Raw genomic sequence first — 23,865 nt, forward strand, 5'->3', positions numbered from 1 at the left:
AGGTGATGATGTACTGGCAGGAGAGGGGAGAATAAGGAGGTACAGGTCCATTTGGTCTTGGTCTGGTATTTAGTGGAATGTGAACTTGTTGTTTTTGCACATGACCTCTTGCCCACCTAACTGGACAACCTTTTGGCAAATTTCAATTTTTTTTTAAACTAAAAGAAAGTGTTCAAAGAGAAAAGAAAATGTAATGGATTTTTCTGGGTTTCCCAACAATTCTACAGTAAATCATATGATATCAAGAAACAGCTGAAAGCATTGGATGCATCAAAGGCTTTCTGACCAGGCCACATCCCAGTTGTAGAACTGGAGTCCTACACTTCAGAATTAGCCAGTTCCAGTACAATTACAACATTAGCATCTAACCAACAATGTGAAATTAAAATGTGGAGGAGGAGCTGATTTTAATAGTTTGTTTTGGTCATTTCTACCCAGAATGCTTGTGGTAACTCTACAACATCCAATGTCTCCTTTGGATAAGTGTCAATATTGTTTGATATTTGGAAAATTGCCCAGGTACATCCTGTTCGCAAAAAGTGGGACAAATCCATTCCAGCTAATTATCACCCAGTCTTCTCTCAGTCATCAGCTATGCATTGAAAGGTATCTTCGACAATACTACCAAGTGGAAGTTACTCTCCAATAACCTGCTCACAATTGCCCAGTCTGGACCACTCGGCCCCACAAAGCTTGGTCTAAGTTGAACTATGATGAGAGTGAATGATCACCTCTGATGCCAAGGCAGCATTTGACCAAATGGCATCAAGGAGCCCTGGTAAAACTGAATTCAATGGGCATTGAGGACAAAATACACAACGTCGAATGTTTGTTTCCCTCCATAGATGCTGCCTGACCTGCTGAGTTCCTCCAGCACTTGTTGTGTTTGTTGCTCCAATACACAAAGGATGATGATTGTAGTTGTTGAACTTAAATCATGCCAAGATACTGTTGCAGGAATTCCTCAGGGCAGTATCTTATGCCCAACCATTTTTAGCTGCTTCATCTGACACCTTCCTTCTTTCCTTCACAAGAAAGGGGAGTGTTAGAACATAGAACATTACAGCACAGGAACAGGCCCTACAGCCCACAGTGTTGTGCTGAATTAATTAAACTACTGATGCCTAACTACACTAATCCCTTCTGCCTGCACATGGCCTATATCCCTCCATTTTCTGCATATTCATGTGGCAATTAGTTGTCTTCCCTACAAAAGATGAATACGTTTTGCCCACTATCACTTTGCTATTTGTAGGTTTCTATGCCATTTGCAACTCCTCAGTGAATGATGCAGTCCTTGCCTACGTGCATCAAGACCTGGCATGGGCTGCTATATGGAACTAAGATTTACAGAAGTGCCAGTCAATGACCATGTCCAACAGGAATCTAACCAGCCACCTTTGGCATTACTGCCACTGAGTGTCCCACTGCCATCATCCTGGTGCAGTGACACTATTGAACAGAAACTTATCTGGACCAGCAACATAAATACTGTGGTGACAGCAGCAGGTCAGAGCTGGATATCCTACAGTGAATGACTCGCCTCCCAACACCTAATAAGGCCTCTCCACCCTCTATAATGCATAAATCAGGAACATGATGGAATACTCTCCACTTGCCTGGATGAATGAAATCCAACAAGCTGAACACCATCGAGAACAGAGCAGTCCACTTGATTGGCACCCCTTCCACCAAAGCACTGAGGCTATAGTGCGTACTATCTACAAAAGAACTCAAACAGACCCTCCCAAACCCATGCGCTCTATCACCAAGGAAGAGAGCAAAAGGCATATGGGGACAGCAGCATCTTCTGGCTTTGCTTCAAATTGCACATTATCCTGACTTGGATATGCCACTACTCGATCATCATTGCTAAAGCCTGGAACTTCCCATCCTAAGTCATTGTGGAAGTATCTTCAGCAGAAGGAACTACAGCAGTTCAAAAACGATGCCCACTGCCACCTTCCCAAGGATAAATGGAGAAGAGCAATAAATGCTGGACTTGCTAGTGATACCACATCACAAACAATGAACGTAAATGGCAAGAATCCTGAACTCAATGATAGATTCCTGCCTAGGAGACCAGCTTTATGCTCCATGTGGAGTGGACTCTATGGAGTGTCAGTGCAGTGGTTGAAAGTCCCCAGCATCTTAACTGGGGAGTCTGCTCATAGATCTTCTACCTGATTATCTATTTGAATGAAGATTTTACAGCTGTAAAGAGTGAAATAAGATTTTTTTAAAAACTGTGCTTAATGTTTGAGGGGAGTGTGGGAACATCCAGGTTTGTAACCATAGCTCAATCCCTCTCATTTCCTGTGTGGAGTTCCAATTCTGATCTTAGAAAATGGTTTTAATCTTGTATTTTAAATTACCTCATCAATCACAATAGTTGAAGTATTTCCCAATTTTTGAATGTTTAAACGACGTTAAAAGGCATTGTTTAAACAAAATACCCTTTCATTTTCAAACAACACTAAAGGATTCTGTCTGAGCAATTTGCACCGTGGCAATAAAGTGAGTGTAGCAGACTTGGGAGCAATCAGTGACTTAGGCCTGTGGTTCCTAAAGCTCTCCACAGTTGGTGTTTTCCTTTACTCATGCCTGGTTTTGTTTCAAACTAACTGGATGAGATTGACTGCTATGGTTACCAAAAGCCACAATGTTATTGTATCACACAACTACCAAGAGTTATGAAACTAATCAGTCACAATCTATTTGTATCATAACTCCTGTATAATTTTGTGTAATTTATGTTTAATTCATGTTTTCCTTGTGAATGTTGTGTATCTGATGCTATGTGCCTCTGATGCCACTGCAAGCAAGTTTTTTTCTTTGCACCTGTGCATATGACAATAAACTTGACTTTGAATAGCAGAAGAGGCATGGTGGACTGAATGATTTATTACTGGTACTATGTTCTAGTGAACAGAAGTGTTCAATGAAGCAGAAGAGAGTACTGCTATGGTGCCATACAAAATATTGGTGCCACTCAAAGTACCAAGGCAGTTCCAGAGGAATCATGCAGGTGGAGATGGGAGTTTGAGGGTGCAGAAGAGAGCTGACATTCACTCCACTCTGGGACCCAGTCAGAGACACCACTAATATGGGTTTGGCCAGGCTCACCCACTACTCAATGTCCTGGGGCTGAGGAAAGATACATGCTCAGCAGGGGATACCAAATACTATTAGGATTTTAAAATAAATGTTTAAGTAGCATACAGAATCCCGGGCTTTATAATCTGAGGCTAGAGTGCAAAGCATTATGTTAAAAAAGCAAGGAAATTGTGCCAAATTCTTATAAATCTCTAGTAAGTTGGAGACCTGTGTCCATTTCTGAGTACCACACCAGGATAGTTGTCAGGACTTGGGAAGGTCGCAGAAGAGATTTACTGGAATGGCGATGTTAGAGCTCAGTTACGTGCACTACACAGATTGGTTCACTTTCCACACAGCTGCAAAAGTTAAGGGGAGATTGAAGAGATTGTCCAAATTATAGAGCATTTTGATAGCTGTTTTAATAGCAGGAAAGTCAGTGGCCAGAGAATAGATAGAAGTAGCAGAAACAAGGGGATTGAAGAAGTACATTTTAAAAAAAATCAGCATGGTGCTGTGATCTGGAATGTGTGTCTGAAAGGATGGTGGAAGCAGATTCAGTAGTAACTTTTAAAGGGATTTTGATATGTATTTCAGAAGGAAAAATTAGCCTTTTCAAAGTGCCACCACATTCACGATGGAGCAAATAGCTTCTTTCTATGCTCTATAATTCTACCTTTGGATAGACAAGGAACATTGAGCATGGTGGATTTGAGGTGATCTTTCTCACACCTGTAATAAGCCAGCTGTAAAGTAACCTGGATGAACGCATCTGGACTCAGCTTCTGGGACTTCACAAAATCTTTCCCAAAATGCGGGAACACGAAGCATTTTATATCCACATCACGCACCATCCTAGTTAGGAAGGAAAACAACCATTAATCTCATCACCTTCAACATAACCAGCATTTTCTCTAACCTCTCCCATAGCGTTCAATTATGTCAGAATGCAATTACGTGTATTGGTTCTCCCGAAAATGGCAGTACTTCACATGCAAGCCCAGTCAATGTTGTGGTGGGCTATTCAAATGTATGGGGCATTTTTAACATTGGCCAATGGAGAAAATAGAGGTTGTTGTTGGTGTGGTGAGATGTAACTACTGGAGTGCAGCAAGGATTGGTGCTTGTATCTCAGCTATTTACAACTTATACGAATTACTTAGATGACAGGACCAAGTTTACTACCTCCAAGTTTGCTGATAATGAGGAGCAAGATGAGAAAAACTAGCAGGAGAATGGAAAGAGTGTGCAAAGGAACGTTAATAGAATAAATGAATGGGTAAAAAGATAACAGGTGGAGTAAAATGTGACATCATCCACTTTGGTATGAAGACTGGGAGATATTTTAAGGTTGTCAGGAACTGGTAAATATTGGTATTTGGAGGGATCTGGGGCCTTTGCAAATGGACCACATACAGCAAGCTATTAGGGAGACATAATAGATTTGCCTTTATTGCAAAGAGATTGGAAAAGTTTTCTGCATTTATATAAGAGTTTTGTGGGTGTACACCTGGAGAATAGTGTTTGGGAAGGGATGTAACAAAGATTCAGTTGATAGATTCTTGGGGGAGAATGGGTCTATAATTCTTTGCAATTTAGAATGAGAGATGATCTTATCAATTACATAAGATTCTTATGGACATTAAAGGTTTGATGTTGAGAGATTGTCATAGTCTGAATGGGTCAGCTATTTAGTACAAGAATGAAGGCGAAACATTAACACCTTGAGAGGACTTGGAAGGCTGGGCATCAATGGAGTTCTCTAGAGTGGGAAAGTGGAATTGATGTAAAAGTTCAGTAACCTTATTGTAGAATAGCAGAATGACATTGAAAGGCAATTTCTTTATTGTTCCTTTTCATTATGAACCCAATCCTGTTTTTCCTGAACTTGTGCACACATTCCAGCAGGGATAGTTGGAAAGCAGTAAAAGAAAGGAACCCTGATTTTTCTCCCCCCACCCCAAAGCCAATTGTGGCATCACTATTTCCTTTCCAAACCCAACCACCGCTTTGTTTAAGATAAGATAAAATAGGATAAGATATCATTATTAGTCACATGTACATCGAGACACACAATGAGATGCGTTCTGGGGGCAGCCCGCAAGTGTCGCCACGCTTCTGGCGCCAACATGTCATGCCCACAACTTCCTAACCCGTATGTCTTTAGAATGTGGGAGGAAACTGGAGCACCTGGAGGAAACCCACACAGACACGGGGAGAATGTACAAACTCCTTACAGACAGTGGCCGGAATTGAACCTGGGTCACTGGCGCTGTTAATAGTGTTATGCTAACCACTACACTACTGTGCCTGCCCAAGATGGAGGCAACATGAGGGGAAAATGGGTCAGCGTATCTTGATGGTTTGTGTGGCTTGGTATTGCAAGTAAAACTACCTCCCACAAAGAATAATCAACTCTTTCCAAGTGACAGTGTGCAGCTCTCCAGGCTTCTGTCCAAATTGCCAACCATCCTCACTCAGACATACATCATTACCAGGTTAAAATCCCAGAACTCCCTCCCTCACAGCACTGCGGGAACACCTTCACTACACAGGACTGCAGTAGTCCAAGGAAGCAGGCCGCCATCATTTTTAAGCACATTTAGGGGATGGAAAAAGAAATGCTGACCTTTCCAGTGGCATCCACAACCCCACTAAGAATTAAAAGAGAAAGCTCTCACATGTTGACGTTCTGCTTTGCTTTCTCAATGTCCCTCTTTACATCAGGCGTGATATTGAAACGGAGCTTCCGAGGCATGGCCAGTGGAATCATAGGAGAACGAACCATCTCGGAGGTGTTGCTGGAATTAAAAGAGACACTGAGCATTCATCTATGTAGGACTCCTGTAGAATTAACAGTGCAAACATGCCAATTAGTCCTAAGTCGCATCACCTTCTTATTCTTTCTTCCCACATACATATCCAGCCATCCTTCAAATACATTTATGTTATTTGTTTCAAATAATTTTTGTTCTACATGCTAGCTACCTGCCAGGCAAAGAAATCTGAATTTCCTACTGGATTTATTCGTGTTTGTCTTATATTATGCTTTCTTCTCACATGGAGAAAAACTTCTCTACATTTGTCCTATTGAATTCCTTCCTGTTTTGCCTTACTAAGGATGGAGTCCCTTTCTTTTTAGCCCACTGCCTGCCAAGAAACATTCTCACAGTCAGCAGGCAAGAGAACTAGGGATTAAAGTAGCATCTCAAGCACATTTTTTTTATTAAACCATTAAGCCGTAGTAGATAGCGAGCAAGTACAACTTCAACAAGACTGAGCTCCTTGCATTCCCTCACTGCTAATAGGACCTGGCAGCATGTAAATTAGCTGCAGCATTTATATTACAACAGCAACTACATTTCAGAAAGCATTCTGTTGGCTGTACCGACCTTTGGGATGTCTTAAGGTTTTAACAGCTACCCTATAAATGAAAATGATTGTTACATTACCTATATCATGGATATGGCACTACAGTTAAAAATCCTGATAATCCAGCACCCTTGGGACCATGGATGGCAGACATGCAGATTTTCCAGACTATTGGACATTACTCCCATTAACAATCCAACAAATTTAATTCACTTTAAGATGCTGCACAGTATAAAAGATATCATACTGTGAATTTGGTAAATTGAAAGGTCGTGTGGGAAATGAGACAAAGGGAGTTTAAAGAGAACACAGAAAACAGAGCCTGAATTCGTTGATTTTCCAGTGTAAGGAGATGTCCACAAATGAATACTGCTGACATCTGCTGAGGGATGCACTGAAGGTTGAAGCAGCCAACTCAAAGACCAGTCTAGGGTCCTGCTGGCACTGAACACTGAGGGGTGAACCTTGTTAACAGCCTATCAAACACTTCATGGTTGCATTGTTTCAGGAGACAACATGAATGAGTTTGACACTTTGTAAGAGAACGTTTTGAAATGATTGTTGAGACAGGCATGTCCCAGACATATTTAATGTGAATTATAAATAAACTTTTTGTTTGAAATAAAAGGAAGTTTAAAGTGAGCACAGGAAACAGAATCTGGTGAGGCAGATGCCAAGCCATTGGAATTTCTGCACAATGGGATAGCAGATCAGAGTTTAACTGTAAAGTGGAGTGGTCTTTCAATGAATGGCTTCCTTTTGTACCGTAAGGTTTTATAATATTAGTGATTGGCATCTGCCCTACACTGATGGAGCCCTGGCAGGAGGGTAACTGATTGGAACAGGTATTTAGATCAGCTGGGGAGGTTAACATCCACCCAACACTACTCTCACCCAAATATTGGAGAAATTGTGTGTTCTGACCTCTTCCCTCATCACGTAGGCCTTTCAACCAACCCACCCAAACTACTTCTTAAATAAACCCAGACTCTTACCAATACTCAAAGACATGGTCCAATAAAGCAACAATGGGAGGTCCTTCTGATGCTGAATGCTCGTAGACCAAACCACAAGATCCATCCTCTCCAATAATGAACTGCGGAAAATGTCCAAAAAGGTATAATGTTGTTAGTGGGCTGCTCTTCGTGTGTCAGTGATGGAGACGATGAAATTAGCTTCAGTGCCTCAGGATTCTAGACACTGGGTTTTTATCAAAGGGAAAAGAAAAATCAGCTGTGATTCTCTTTTGATCACTGTCTCGATCATTATCCAGTGATCTCTACTGGAAACTGAGAGCTGGCTGAATTTCATCGAAAACAGCATCAGTTTCAACTGTGATGTCCCCAGTAGTGAAGCTGCTTGTCACAGCTGATAGGTGGCACCATGATTGAGGCATCTCCCTCTACATCTGGATACTCAACTTCCTCATCGGCAGACCTCAGTGAGGATTGGTAACAACATCTCCTCCTCGTTGCCCATCAACACAGGTGCACCTCAAGGCTGCGTGCTTAGCCCCCTGCCTCTACTCTCTAAACACACGACTGTGTGGCTAAGCACAGCTCCAGTGCCAATATACAAATTCACCAATGACAGCACTGTTGTTGGATGAATCACAGATGGTGAGGAGTTGGCATACAGATGGGAGATAGAATATCTGGTTGAGTGGTGCTGCAATAACAACCTCTCACTCAGTGTCAATAATACTAAAGAGCTCATTGTTAACTTCAGGAAGGGGAAGGAGGGCAAGCACGTGCCAGTCTACATTGGGGATCAGCGGTGGAGAGTCGGCAGCTTTAAATACCCGGGCCTTATAAATCAGATGACCTGTCTTGGGCCCAGCACATAGATGCAATCACAAGGAAGGCGTGCCAATCTCTTTACTTTCTTAGGTTATGGAGGTGTGTTATGTCACCGAACACTCTAACAAACTTCTGAAGACGTATTGTTGAAAGTATCCTGACTGGTTGCATTGTGGTCTGGTAGGGCAATGTGCAGGGATGCAAGAAGCTGCAGAGAGTAATGGACTCATCCCAATAGAGGCACATCCCTCCCCACCATTGGTAGTACCTACATGATGCACTGCCTCAAGAAGGCAACATCCATCATCAAAGATGCCCACCATCTGGGCCATGCCATCTTTTCGTAGCTACCATTTGGCAGGAGGTACAGAAGCCTGAAGTCCCACAGCACCAGGCTCAAGAACAGCTACTTCCCTTCAACCATTCGGTTCTTGAACCAACCAGAACAACCCTAGTCGCTACCTCAGTAGTGGCAACACTATGACTAATTTGATCACTTTGCATTAAAATGAAATTTGTTATTTTTTTGTTCTAATTGTGTTCCTTCTGTAAAAAAGTTGTGTACATTTTGTTTAATTGATGTTTTTCTTGCGAATGCTGCTTGTCTGATGCTACGTGCCTGTGATGCTACTGCAAGTAAGTTTTTCATTGCACCTGTGCATACCTGTATATATGATAATAAACTTGACTTTGATTGGAGATCTCTAACCAATACAAAGCAGCAGCAGTTTGGATGGGTTTCCTCACACCACTAAGACCACCCCCCACCCCAATTTGTTTGTTTTATTGATACATTAAAACAACAAGAACCAGACAGTAAAGACTGAGGGTCTGCTGGTACTGAGCTGCAGGGAGTCAAAGCTCAGATACAAATAACTTAGTGGAGTAGAACAAGAAGAATAAAGGAAAAAGATAATAAACAGAGGGAAGACTGTGTGGATGGGATGGAAGCTGGGGAACAGCAGGGAAGAGGGACTTTAGGTGACTATCTGGTATCTAAAGACCAGGTATGAGCTTACATGGATGTTATCCGTTTCTCCTCCCCCTTCTCATCTCACAACCCTTCCACCCCCTGCTCCACACAACCCTTAGGGCTGTTGCTTCCAAAACAATTGAAGGAATTCTGAAAACAGTGCCAATAAAGGTTTCAAAGCTCTTTAAAATAATTGGAAAGAAAATTATCCATAGAGCAGGTATAAAGTTTCTCACACGAGATGTACACCCTAAAAGACACACTGCCAGTACAAACAGTAACATATGTATAGTCCCAGATCAACTTTCCCATGTACTGTCCCAGATACACATAGCCTTCAAAAAGAAACAAATACGTTAATAATGCTTGAACAGAGCTTGACCCGATTCTGCCCACTGGTCAGGTGACTGACTGCTACTCCCTCACATACCTGCAGGGTTTTGTCAAACCATCTGTTGCCACTATTCCACCGACTACCTCCACCATGCAACATCTGTGCCGCGATGTGACTCATGTAGAGATCATCAGACACCTTTGGCACCGGAGCATCCAGACAGATGGTGAAGATGCTCCTCTGGATACACTTCACAGACTCCTTGTTAACCTTATCTGGAGAGGGTCGGGGAAACAAAGAGAAATAAGCACGATTTCAAAATTCTGCAGAGCAGCATTAGAGAAACTTAAATTTGCTCACATAAATAATGATCCAATATATATTCCATTACCACAAAATATAATGGTAAACTATCACTGGATTCAAGTGTAGAGCTCAGTAAGAACAAGGAGACTAGGACAGTTCCCAGTTGTTTCAAATCCTTACACAGGGTATGGGCATTGCTGCAAGACTAACATGTAATGTTCACTCCTAACTTCCCTTTGGAAAATTGTCTTGAGCCATGTACTTAAACGGCTGCAATTCACATGGTGTCAGATGTGGAATTCCAAGATTTTGACCCAGCAAAATGGGAATGGTGATATATTTCCAAGTAAGGATGAGATCTGATTTGGAGGGAAACTTGGGGTGAAGGTGGAAAATAGGCTCCCATATATCTAATCCCATTGGCTTTCTAAACTGTGAAAATTGTGGGTTTTACAGGTGGTAAGAAAGAAGCCTTGGAAAATTGCACCCATTTTGAACTAATATATTGGAGGCAGTGAAGGTTTAAGGTCCAAGATTTTGGGCAAGTGTGGAAGTTTTGCCTTGGATGGCCTTGAGCTTCCTGAGTGTTCATCAGCTCTGCATTCATCCAGGAAAATGTAGAAAATGCCAACACACTCCTAACATGCCCAGTAGAGTATCTTAGCCAAGACTCTGACAGAGGGGCTATAACTAGTCAGTGTCCCATGCAGAACTTTCCTGATACCCATCAAACAATTCCTCAGTGTATGAGCATGTGTGGACTTTGGGTGAAGAACAGATATGGATGGCTATTGGAGCTATATTCTGCAAAAAAAATTGAAAGAAAACTTTTGTATTTATGCAGCTCCTATGACAACTTCATATGCTCCAAAGGTCTTTACATTTAATAACGTACTTTTGAATTATGGTCACTAACGTAATAATGGAAACAAAGCAACCACTTTTTGGTACCATTGTAGTATTCATCAGGTCATCTGTTTTAGGTGTTGATGGGAGGTAAATATTGGCCAGGAAACTATAAGAACTCCCTTACTTTACTTTGAATAATACAGTAGAATCTTTTATCTCCATGAGAGGATCTAAAGGTTGTGTTTTAAATGATGTCTCCTAAAGACAGCACCTCTGACAGTGCAACACTTCTCCAGTACTGCCCTGGGAGTGCAAGCCTGGATTATGTGTTCAAGATTCTGGAGTGGGGGCGGGAGTGGCACTGGAGGGGGAACTCAAACTCCCACTGAGGTCTTCTGTCTTAGAAATAGGAGTTTTATCCACTGAGCCACTTAAAAGTGGTGATGGACAGCCACTCAGAAGAGTACAGGAGACTACTGATGTCTAGGAACCAGACCCATTTGTCACTCAACACATTTAAAAATAAAAAACCTTGAGAGGAACTGTAATAAATCCCAAGTTGTTATGTAACTTTAGCATTCAGCAAATGGTAATAAATGATTCACTGCCATTTTTAAAAAAAAATATTTTAGTTCCTAGATAAAACTGCCATGTTCCAATTATCTTTGGCTTTACTCCTGGGTCTCCACCAGTCTCTACCCAATTCCCATACATTTTACTCATAAGCTTCCCTAATTTTCGCTCCACCTCATTTTCAGATATTTTATCCTTGGATCTCCACTCATTCCCTGCCACTTGTTCCATATTCACTCTATCTTGGACTTCTTTTATTACTGCCATATACTTTACTTATGAGTCCCTTCTCATTCTCTACCTCACCATATGGGGAGTGTGTACAGTTTGGGGTGGGATTGTGTTATTCTTTTCCCTTATTCCGTCATTTTCTGGAGACGGACCTTTGATTAGTGTGTTGTATGCATTTGCCCAGCTGTTTCGATGGTCGGTTGTAAGGATCCCAATTGGCTCTTTGTTTGTCTGGAGTGAGGAATGCCAGATCTTCTCCAATTGCATGTAAAGCTGGTCCACAGTTAGGGGGCTACCATCGCTGTTGTATACAAAGAGCTCAAAGAACTGCAAAATACAGATGGACATCATTAACTGAAAGTGGACTGAAGCTCACAGAGCAGAACAGGCCAACATTCAGTGCAGTGACAAAATGAGTTTGAGTTAGCTCAGCATCCCAGTTTGGAGGAACTATTAGTCTAGATCTCTACTCCTGATTACCAGGGAGTGATCCCACCTCCTTCCCACTGATGTGGACTTTGTTAGCCGGGGGAGGAAGGTAGTTGAAGACAGTATCAGGTCCACTACAAAACCTGCCACAGACAATTTGGCCAATGGTGACCTTTGCATCTTGCTGCATGCATGCAAGCTTTGTTTTCTGATAATTTGAGTATGGAATTGAACATTGCTCAATCATCAGCGATCACCTTAACTTCTGGCCCAATGAGGGAAGTTAGGTAATTTATGAAGTAGCTACGAATGGTAGAATCTCAGATGCTGCCCTTAAGAACTCCTGCAGCAAGGATCTCCAACAAACCCAACTACTTTCTTTTATGAAATTCAAGAAAGCTGCAGATGCTGGAAATCTGAAGTTAAAACAGAAAATGCTGGAAACACTCAGATGGAGTTCTGATAAAGGGTCTTTGATCTGAAATCTTAATATTTCTTTCCACGGATACTGCCTGACCTGCTGAGTTTTTCCCCGGCATTTTCTGGTTTTATACCATTAGCTTTTATGCTAGGCAAGACTCCAATCAGTGAAGAGTTATCCCAGTGATCAGTTTTACCCAGGTTCTTTGATGCCACACTGGGTCAAATGATGTCTTGCTACCCCTGGCCTCTGGAATTTGGCTATTTTTACCATTTGAATCATGGTCATAAAGGGGTCTGGAGATAAGTGGTTCTGATAACACCCAAATGAAGCATCAATGAGCAAGTTATTGTCGCATTGATGATGACACTTACTATCAGTTTCCTGATGATTGATGGCAGACCGACGGGGTACTAAGTATTCATGACAATGATAAAAAATTCACGTAGCTGGATTTGACCAGCATTTTGTGTTGTGGGGCTTTCTTGACCCACATCTGGGTCTATCATAAAAATAATAGATAGAGATTGGTTACTACGGTTTGTTATCAACCAGTATCATTGTATCATGGGCCACTAGGATACAAAGTGAATTAGACAGACACTAGAATCGCAATGCAAGAAAATAAAACTTCAGGTCAGAAGCATGGGGAAAGAGAACTAAAAATTCTTTAGCACATATAAGCAGCTGCAAGAAACTTACCTGGAAGTTGTGCACAATTGTTACATGGGTTGGTTTTTTAGTATGGGAATAGTTGACAAAAGAATCACTTTTAGAACCTGGGATCCTGCAGGATGAGAGAATCTGGTAATACTGGTTCATGCAGAGTGGGCTCCCTCCCAGACTCTCCACAGGAAGGGTTTCACTGAGAAAAGGAACAAGAGGGGAAGATCGTCACTTATTAAATATCAGATACAAGACAGAGTGGTGTGATAAAAACTTCAAATGTGCAAAATTCTCATACTGGTTTTAAAGTCCTACTACAGCCTCACCCTTTTCTAAAATTGCAATACCTCCAGCCTCTCAATTTCCAAGATATTTGCACTTAAGCTCTTAATCACTCTGCTATTGATGGCCTGCCTTCACTGGTCCAGGTTCTGGAATTACCACCCTATATGCTTTTCCAGCTTGCCCTCCTCCTTTAAAATGCTTCTGAAATCCTACTTGTCTGACCTGTAAGCCCTCTCCACATCTCCACTTGCAGCTCGATGTCAATTTTAATCTAGTTTATGTGATCTAGTTAAAGTGCTTGTAATATTTTATTAAGTAAAAGGATATTACATTAATAATTTCCATTTTCTTTTTCCCAGTTTCCCTATATTCAACTCAGTGGAGCAATGAAGTAACATTTTGCACTTACTTGTCAATCATGGATTTAAAATCCAGCACACCAGCAATCAATTTGGCAGCAAATCTGGAAGAGAACATTGGGACCGAACATTAACTAATGACAATAGTACACAGTAGACCAGGCGAGGCCACTGCTTTATACAGCCCAGAGCAGTTTTATTCACTAATGTTTTAACTGGGACCACATTATCAAATATAAAAGGATTTTCATTTCATGACCTCAGGATATCTCAAAGCATTCTATACCCAATGTGGTACTTTTGAATTCTTTTTACTGGTGTAATGCTGGAAATTTGTGCCCAGCAAGATGCTACAATCGACAATACAATAATAACCAGATAATCTGATTCCAATTATTTTGGTTTAAGGATAAACATTTATTAGCATATAAAAATATTGGCCAGGACATCTCATTGAAATGTGACCTGAGAAGATTGGTTGGGTGATGAAAGACTGGTTGGATCTCTCTGTAGCTGTGACACCTTACTCTGTACTGTTATTGTTTTTACCTGTACTACATCAATGCACTCTGTTCTGACTCAATGTAACTGCACTTTGTAATGAATTGACCTGTACGATCGGTTTGTAAGACAAGCTTTTCACTGTACTTTGGTATAAGTGACAATAATAAACCAATACCAATGATGAAAGATTGGTTCCCCCTAGCTGGAGAATCTATAACTAAGGACACATGCATAGCATGAGGTTGCTATTTTGGACAGAGCTGGGGAACTTCACACTATAACATTGAGAACCATTGGAACTCTCTGCTGAAGGTGGGTGCTCAGTTGTTGAATACAATCAAATATGAGATTAATAATTTTGTGTTGTTGGAGAATTAAGGGATTGAAGAAGTGAATGGCCAACAAGGCTCAAGGGATCATATGGCTCAGTCCTACTTCTACTACTTACATTCCTAAGTTACCAGGGAGAATATTGTTGATCATCCTTAAAACAATGCTGTAGGATCTTTCTTTTATTTATTCATTCAAAGGATGTGGATGTCACTGGCAATGCCAGCATTTATTGTCCATCCGTAACTGCCTCCTTAAATCAAGAACAGTTAAGAGTTAACCATATTTCTAGGACTAGACTTGCATGTAGGTCAGAATGCACAAGGCTGGCAGAGTTCCTTCCCTGAAGGATAAAAGTGAGCCAAATGTGGTTTTAACAACAACCCAGTGGATTCATGATTATCGATATTCAGATTAATTTTTTTGTAATTACAGATTTATTTAATTAATTAAATTTAAATTCCCCAGCTGCTATAGTGGGATTCAAACTTATGACTCTGCATCAATGATCCAGTCCTCTGGGTGTCCGTCCAGTGACCTGACTGCCATGATACCACACTCAGTCTGTCCACTTAAAAAAAAGGAGGACAACATTTAATGTTTCATCCAAAACATATCAACACATCTCTCTGTGCAGTGCACCTTCGGTACAGTGCTGAGAGTGCTAGGCTGGAATGGGATATGATATTCTCATTCAAATTCAGAAGAGCAATCCACTGATTCAGTAAGACAGGGCTATTTGAGGGAGGGCAAGGGAAGGCAAAACCACGTCAACGAGGGGTTCAGGTGAAAAAATCCAGTTCGGCAGGTTTGAGAAGCAATGAGTTGAATGTTGGGTTGGAATTAGAAGCACAGTTGTTTGGTCTGCTTGGATGAATTCCTGATTTCATCATTATGGGGGTGGGGGCATGGAAAGAAACAACAGAGATGAAAAGAGGGAAAAGGTCTTGCAACATGAATTTAGAGAGCTAAATCATAGATTAAAGAGCAGGACCTCTTAAGGTAATATCTGGATTATCTCTGATGCCATGGGCTAGTGAGTATAGGAATAGGAGGAGAGGTCAGATGAATACGTGGCTGAAGGGATGGTGTAGGAGGGAGGAGGGCTTTAGGTTTTTGATTGGGAGAAGTGTTGCACCTGAATCAGAATGGGACCAACATCCTTACAGGAAGGTTTGCTCGTAACCACTACACTACTAGGAAGTTGTGGGCATGCTATGTTGGTGCCGGAAACATGGCGACACTTGTGGGCTGCCCCCAGAACACTCTACGCAGAAGATGCATTTCACTGTGTGTTTTGATGTACATGTGACTAATAAAGATATCTTATTGTGCTGTTGGGGAGGTTTTAAACTAATTTGGCAGGGGAATGGGTCATTAATTAATCAGATAAATGAAGATGGGTGGGAGAAGGCTACTGCAGAGCATTGATGGTTCCATCGATCATTTGGACCAAATAGACTATTTCAGCTGTAAATAGATTGCAGTTCGGCATTCAACACCATCATCCCCTCAGTATTAATCAACAAGCTTCAAAACCTGGGCCTCTGCAACTGGATCCTCGACTTCCTTACCAGCAGACCACAGTCAGTGTGGATCGGTAGTAACATCTCCTCCTCGCTAACAATCAACACAGGTGCACCTCAAGGATGCGTGCTTAGCCCACTGCTCTACCCTCTACACTCATGACGGTGTTTGAGCTGTGCCTAGCCACACAATCTATAAATTCGCCGATGACACCATTGTTGTTGGCAGAATCTCAGATGGTGATAAGGAGGCGTACAGGAGCGAGACAGATCGGCTGGTTGAGTGGTGTCGCAACAACAACCTCGCACTCAATGTCAGCAAGACCAAGGAACTGATTGTGGATTTCAGGAAGGGGAAGTCGTGAGAACACACACCAGTTTTCATTGAAGGATTAGCAGTGGAAAGGGTGAGCAGCTTCAAGTTCCTAGGTGTCAACATCTCAGAGGATCTATCTTGGGCCCAACACATTGAAGCAATCATGAAGAAGGCATGCCAGTGGCTCTACTTCATTAGGAGTTTGAGGAGATTTGTTAGGCCACCAAAGACTCCTGCAAATTTCTACAGATGTACGGTGGAGAGCATTCTGACTGGTTGCATCACTGCCTGATATGGAGGCTCCAATGTGCAGGATCAAAAGAGGCTGCAGAGGGCTGTAGACTCAGCCAGCTCCATCACAGGCACAACCCTCCCCACCGTCAAGAACACCTTCAAGAGGCAGCATCCATCATTGAGGACCCTCACCACCGGGATATGACCTCTTCACGTTACTACCATCAGGGAGGTGGTACAGGAGGCTGAAGACCCACACTCACCGTTTCAGGAACAGCTTCTTCCCCTCTACCATCAGATTTCTGAATGGTCCATGAACCCATGAACACTACCTCATTACTCTTCTTTTGCACTATTTATTTTTGTAACTTATAGTAATTTTTATGTCTTTATGACATGCACTGTACTGCTGCCACAAAACAAATTTCACAACATAAGTCAGTGATAATAAACCTGATTCTGATTCTATGTAAGACAATAGGAACCTCAATGTCACTAATTAACATACAATAATACAACTAATGGACCATCAACAATGAGTGAACAAAGCAGTAGTGAGGTGAGAGAAATAAACAATAACCATCTGTCATGAAGGGGCCTGAAGTAGAAGCTAGTAAGTTCAATCACTAACTGCCTGTAGTTTCAGCCTATTTTTCCTCTTCCCCTTATTCCTAATTAATGCTACCAACATTCCACTGCAAGGTTACAGGCAGAGTATCATGTTCCCTGGCTTCTCAATCACTATGAATTACTGCCAAAGAGCTGTCCATAGTTAATAATAGGTTCAGGGACTGGGCTGACGAAGTTGAGTGCTATCTCTAGTCTACAACATAGCCTCCACAGCATGCCTGGATACTGCACACGGTGTGACAGCAGCTGCCCCTTTTAAAGAGAAGGGGCAGGCCTGGGGATTCCCAGCCACATCTCCACAACCTCCACTGGTTCTACAGGAAAACTAACAAATCAGCATAACTCAAGACAGCCAATTTTCTCATCATATACAGGAAATCCCATTCCTTAGGGGGATCATCAACAATCGTGCTCCTGATCATACTTACATGCCAATTGGTTACTCTCATCACTTGAGAGAGCCTGGGCATTATTGTTACACCTTTTTACCTGGCATGCACTTCAATTCAAATGGCTGCTGCCCCCATCCTAACTTATACCAAATCCCCTTCACTCCCTCTGACCTACATTGGCTCTTCTTCTGGCCATAACCCACTTTTAAAATTCTCACCTTTCTTTTCAAATCTCTCCATGGCTTGTTTATGACCGCCTCTAACAGTGTAACTTTCCAAGGTCATGATGCTCCATCGACTGCAGCCTCTTGCATATTCCCAATTTTTATGACTTGGTGGTTATACCTTCAGTTCTGGAATACCCTCCCTAAGCCTCTTCACCCCTCTTTTTCTTTCAGAAAGAATCCTGAAGAGATATCAGAAATCAAACCTAATACATTTCTAGTCTGTGCCACTGAACTCAGATATAGTCACTGAGCTATCAAAGAGTTCCAGTCAAGATAGTAACACTTTACAGGATCAAGATAGATGTGAGAATTTGGGCAATGAAAATTCAGATCACAGCGGCCAAGGAGAACAGGAACGTTTATAGCTTCCAATGTAATCAACTTTCATCAACTGTTGTGCCCGGCAGGGGGAGTAGATCTAAGTAAACTGGTGGAAGGACCAAAGACAACACGATAAAACATCACAAATTGTTAGGATCTGGAAAGCTGATTCAATTATAATAATCAAATGAGAAGTAGGGAAACACTTGAAAAAGGAACAAAATAAAAGGAGGGGAATGAGCAAAGAACAGGGAGGCAGCACCCTTCTAAATATTAAGGACAAGCATAATGGGTTAAACAACCCACTATAATTCATGTATTCTGATTCTATGCATATTTTCCATTAGAAAAAACAAAAAAAAACTCAAGAAGCAGGAAATTTTCTCCCATGCAAGTCACGAATAGGAGCAATCCTGACTTCAATTCTATTACGAGCCCATTGCCACACCGTTACCTGAGCTGTCCTTGACGATCGTGGTAATCCTGTTTTGGCAATACCACGCCGGGACTGGAATGAATTACCACAGGAAGCCTGTATTCTAGGTAAGCTGTCCTCAGCCACCACTCAGAAAGCTGAACAGAAAGGAAATGAGAAAGTAAACTGGAGAGGCATTGTTCAAGTGTATATCTAGACTGCAAATGGAGTTAGGCTTTCCAGCAATGGAGAGTTAACTTCCTGATGTTTGGTTCTATCCCTTGCCCAAATCTGTAGCCTTTACCCCCAATACATCCTCATCCTTCAATCAAGAGCTGCACTGTACTTCTTACCCCAGTCAAAACATTCAAATTGTTCTATACGGACTTTGCTTTTTCTGTGTTAATTGCGTTCTTTCTTGTAAACAAAAATTGTGTATAATTTACATTTTTCTTGTGAGTGCTGCTTATATGATGTTATGTGCCTGTAATGCTGCTGCAAGTAAGTTTTCCACTGCAGCTATGCACACATGTGCTTGTGCATATGACAATAAACTCGACTTAACTTGTGCAAAAAATAGCTTTGATAACAGGAGACGAAGAGATGATTCTGAATCAGATACATTAATTTTACATTAGTGGTAAACAAAATTAGATCCTTCACAGGGCATGTCAAAGGATAGAAATTTGTAGAGTTACAACTAACATGGGGAGAGGAACCAACCGGACAGCTCTTTCAAAAGACTGGCACAGACAGAACGGGCCGCACCATTCTATGTATTTGGAGACAATCATGTCAGTTTCATGGCATCACATTTTCCCAGATGATTGGCAGCCTTTGGTGGACCAACAACTCAAGGAAATAATGTTCAGAAGATGGTTTCCAACCTTGTGAGGAAAACCCAGCTGCAGTATCAATGAGAGTGCAAGTCTCTGGTAGCAGCATAAAGGCAGCATTGGTCTCCAAACTGGCCAAACACATAAAATTGTGAAAAGGTTTGAAAAGGGAGAGAGAATCAGGAAACATTAACAAAAACTTATAAATCAAGGTTCCATGCACTTAGCACACAATTTTACAAACATGCAAATTACAGGCAGGAATAGGTCATTCCAACCTCATCTCCACATTCCCGTCTACTAGCAGCAACCTCGCACCTCTTTCTTACCCAGAATATATCTTTGCCTTTAAAAATAGAAAGTTTTTGCTTCCACCATCCCAGGACGTAGAGATTCATAAATATTCAATCCTCTGAGAGAAACATTCACCTTACCGTCTTAAACGGGCAACCTCTTCAATTTTTTTTAAAAATGTGGTCCACTGCTCAAGATTCCCCCACAAGAGGAAACATTTTCTTCACATTCACTTTGTCTATTCCTCTCAGGCTGTTGTATGTTTCAATCACTCCCACACTTCTAATCTCCATTTGGACAGAGTAAAAAAAAACACATCAAAATAATGAAACCTGGTATCATACCCAATTTTCCGTCTTCCTTGCTCTTCTTTCCAAGCTTGCTTGAAGCCTCTCTCCTACTCCGCCCTTTTGAGCAAATTCCTTCACTATTTGTTTAGTATTTTCTAACTCCTCTTGACTGACAATGGGCTCCAACATCAGCAAGTAGCGTTCAACAGTTTGTTGGAGAGGAGGAACGGGCAGACGAGGCAAAGATTTTTGGTGGGCAAGGTATCGTCCAGGCAACTTTGTAGGAGCTATGGGCCTCACCAAGCAGCTGGACCTCAGTGAGGTAGATTTGAGCTAGGCAACAAAACAAGATGACGATTAGATAGCAAGTTATATAAATAACTTCCAATTATGTAGCTCCTTTAACATGGTAAGATATCACAAGGCATTCATAGATGGTTATTAGAATAAATATAAAAACATCCACATGGGAGGCTGCTCCCAAAGGTTAAGTCGCTTAGCATTCAGGATGAAGTAGTTAATTGGATTCAACGTTGGCTTAGTGGGAGAAGCCAGAGAGTGGTAGTAGATGGTTGTCTCTTCTGACTGGAGGCCTGTGACTAGAGGTATGCCACAGGGATCGGTCTTGTTTATCATCATCTAAATCATTAATGTAGACGATATGGTAAACTGGATCAGCAAATTTGCAGATGACACCAAGATTGGTGGCGTAGTGGACAGCGAGGAAGGCTATCAAAGCTTGCAAATTGATCTGGACCAGCTGAGAAAATGGGCTGAAAAATGGCAGATGGAATTTAATGCAGACAAGTGTGAGGTGATGCACTTTGGGAGGGCAAACCAGGGTAAGACTTACACAGTGACTGGTAGGGCACTGAGGTGTGTGGTAGAACAAAGGGACCTGGGAATACAGGTCCATAATTCCTTGAAAGTGGCATCACAGGTAGATAGGGACGTAAAGAGAGCTTTTGGCACATTGGCCTTCATAAATCAGGGCAGTGAGTACAGGAGTTGGGATGTTATGTTGAAGTTGTATAAGATGTTGGGGAGGCCAAATTTAGAGTATAGTGTGCAGTTCTGGTCACCTACCTACAGGAAAGATATCAATAAGCTTGAAAGAGGGCAGAAAAAATTTACACAGATGTTGCCAGGACTTCAGGACCTGAGTTACAGGGATAGGTTGAATAGGTTAGGACTTTATTCCCTGGAGCACAGGAGAATGAGGGGAGACCTTATGGAAGTATACAAAATTATGAGGGGTATAGATAGGGTGAATGCATGCAGGTTTTCTCCCCCTCAGGTTAGGTGAGACTAGAACTAGAGGTCATAGGTTTAGGGTGAAAGGGGTGAAAGGTGAAATACAAGGGGAATCTGCGGGGGAACTACTTCACTCAGAGGGCGGCGTGAGTGTGGAATAAGCTGCCAGTGGAATTGGTGGATGCGGGTTCAATTGTAACATTTAAGAGAAGTTTGGATAGGTACATGGATGAGAGAGGTATGGAGGACTATGGTCTGGGTGCAGGTAGATAGGACTAGGCAGCAAATCAGGCTGCCATGGACTAGATGGGCCGAAGGGCCTGTTTCTGTGCTGTAGTGTTCTATTAGGACAGGTGACTAAAATTATGATCGGGGGTAGGTTTTAAGTAGCTTCTAAAGAAAGTGCAAAGTAGAGAAACAGAGTAGTATACGGAAGTAATTCCAGAGTATTGAGTCCTGGTAACTGAAGCCATTGGTGCACAACTTAAAACTGGGAACATGCAAGCCATAATTGAAAAGTGCAGAGATTTCAGAGGAATATAAAGAAAATGACAGTTCTGATGTGATTATTTCTGGAATGCTTCATAGCCTGTTGAACTCTTATTTTATGCAGAACCTGCAAGGATTTGAATTTTTGTTGGATTTTAAGTTGGTCAATGACATTGAACATCGTGGAGAACAGCAGCTAACAAATGGCTCCTGTGATCAAACTATACAACTTGGACAGGATCTCAGATTTCACTTCACTGCATGTCAGAGTAAATATTGCACCTCATAATATAACAATACATAATAACCATCTAGAAAAAAGGAAAAATATGTAAACTAAAAAATTGTAAACATCCCCAAAATCTTGCCTTTGTCTGCAAGTGTATGCTCGTGAGAATATGAGATGCTCTACAAAATGAATTCTCTGGAAGCAAAATTAAGGACCTCCAGTTAATAAGCAGCAACTTGCATGGATATTCCAGAACGAGACTGTAACTCTCGCCAACTTATCTGAAGCATCTCCCAGATACAGAACATAGTTTTCTAACCCTGCTCTGCAAACTAGTATACAAGGGTGTTAGAAAAATGACACGATAGTTTTGTGTTAGTAGACAGGCACTGGCAACTGCTTTGTTCCCAGTAGATGTTGATTTGTAATAAATCATACTATACCTTTTGGTAATTCTTTCTATCCATCGTAGGAACATAAACATAAAAGTCAAAGCACTGCCCCTCTAATCCCGCCCTGCTTTCTTGCCACTCCAGAGCAGTTAATCTGGGTTGAAATGACACACACATGCATTAAAGGCTGCGATTAACAGCCTTCTCTTGCCTCGTCCTAAATCTGTCAAAAACAAAAATAAAATGAAACGAAAGAAAAGAATTCCAAAAATTTTACTGCCAGTATTAATACAGTCCCAACTCACAGGAGAAGTGGCTGAAAATTCCCATTGCGAGCTTTAAATTATTGTAAACATTAAAATGTGAAGATGCAACAAATCATAGAATCTCAGTATAAAAGCAGGCTTGGCTCTTCTTGGAAATATGGGTTAGAACTCCAATCAGTGAGAAGGGTGTCCTAGCTTCAAATCCTCAATGTGAGCCAAGTCCATGCATCATTATAGCAGGGAGTCTCTGACCCAAAACACTGCCCCCATCAGCCCATACAATGAAGTTCTGACTAAAATGTTTACACTGGGAAAATTAACTAGTCTGTTCTCTACAGGTGTTGAGTTGAATCCTGCACTTGATCACTATCAATGCTCCCAAACCCAATTACTTGACAATGCCAAAACCTTTGCCTCCTAACCACTCAGTAAAACAGATGACCAGAACTTGTCTGAATACACATATCTGGGTACATGGGTGACGCCTGTGGAGTCATCAGTGCTGATGTCAGCTCCTTCAAGGAAGGAATGCTATAATGTACACATGAAGAAAGGCACCTGGAGAAGGCATCATTTTGCGCATATGCCCCGACATGAGTCTTCTTTCCAAGGGGAGGTCCAGGGAAATCAGGAAAACAATTTTTTTTTACTTTTTCCCCTTATTGTTCTCTTGATAATTTTGATTTGTGAGAAAACAATGTGGCAAACTCATAACCAATTCTTATAAGTTTTGGTAACATTTAAACCCTCAGCTCAAGTGATTCCTTCTAAAGACATAAAAAATTGATATTGCACATTAGAGTCAATAAAGTGGTTTTGAGTCATTGTCAGTAACATGCAACCAATTTAGCATATGTGCCAATGAGTTCAATAACCAGAAATCTATTTTGACTGGGTCGATTGAGGGATACACCTTTCGCCTATCACAGTTTTATGTCTCATCTGGAGAGGAGCCCGTATTATCAACTAAGCCACAGCTGACACATTCTCTATACATTTGTAAAGTATTTAGTATTTTTTTTAAAAACTCAATGTCAGGACCTGGACATCACTGACAAGACCAACATTTATTGCCAATTCCTAATTATACTTGAGAAGGTAGTGGTGAAATGCGTTCTTGGATTGCTGGAGTCCTTCTGGTGAAGGTGGTCCCACAGTGCAGTTGGGTAGGGTGTTTCTGGAGTTAGAGCTACCAATGAAGAACGACTGGTGTTATACTTCCAAGTT

General features: G+C 41.6%; 1 protein-coding gene across 5 annotated transcripts in view; it reads right to left on the reverse strand.

Moving 5' to 3' along the window:
* Positions 1-23,865, reverse strand: part of crata (carnitine O-acetyltransferase a) — a 121,703-nt gene that overhangs the window by 8,208 nt on the left and 89,630 nt on the right. For 2 of the 5 annotated variants that reach the window (XM_052036974.1, XM_052036973.1), the window contains exons 2-11: positions 22,424-22,595; positions 20,063-20,341; positions 18,628-18,746; positions 13,744-13,797; positions 13,086-13,248; positions 11,686-11,860; positions 9,671-9,849; positions 7,464-7,564; positions 5,778-5,897; positions 3,829-3,951 (exon numbers count right to left, since the gene is read on the reverse strand). In XM_052036974.1, coding sequence (XP_051892934.1) covers positions 3,829-3,951; positions 5,778-5,897; positions 7,464-7,564; positions 9,671-9,849; positions 11,686-11,860; positions 13,086-13,248; positions 13,744-13,797; positions 18,628-18,746; positions 20,063-20,341; positions 22,424-22,549 — 1,439 coding nt within the window. In that variant the 5' untranslated portion in view covers positions 22,550-22,595. The remainder of the gene's footprint in view (positions 1-3,828; positions 3,952-5,777; positions 5,898-7,463; positions 7,565-9,670; positions 9,850-11,685; positions 11,861-13,085; positions 13,249-13,743; positions 13,798-18,627; positions 18,747-20,062; positions 20,342-22,423; positions 22,596-23,865) is intronic. The other 3 variants (XM_052036977.1, XM_052036975.1, XM_052036976.1) reach the window with 2 other exon arrangements.

The sequence above is a fragment of the Pristis pectinata genome, chromosome 23, assembly GCF_009764475.1.
Source record: "Pristis pectinata isolate sPriPec2 chromosome 23, sPriPec2.1.pri, whole genome shotgun sequence".
Taxonomy (NCBI): Eukaryota; Metazoa; Chordata; class Chondrichthyes; order Rhinopristiformes; family Pristidae; genus Pristis; species Pristis pectinata.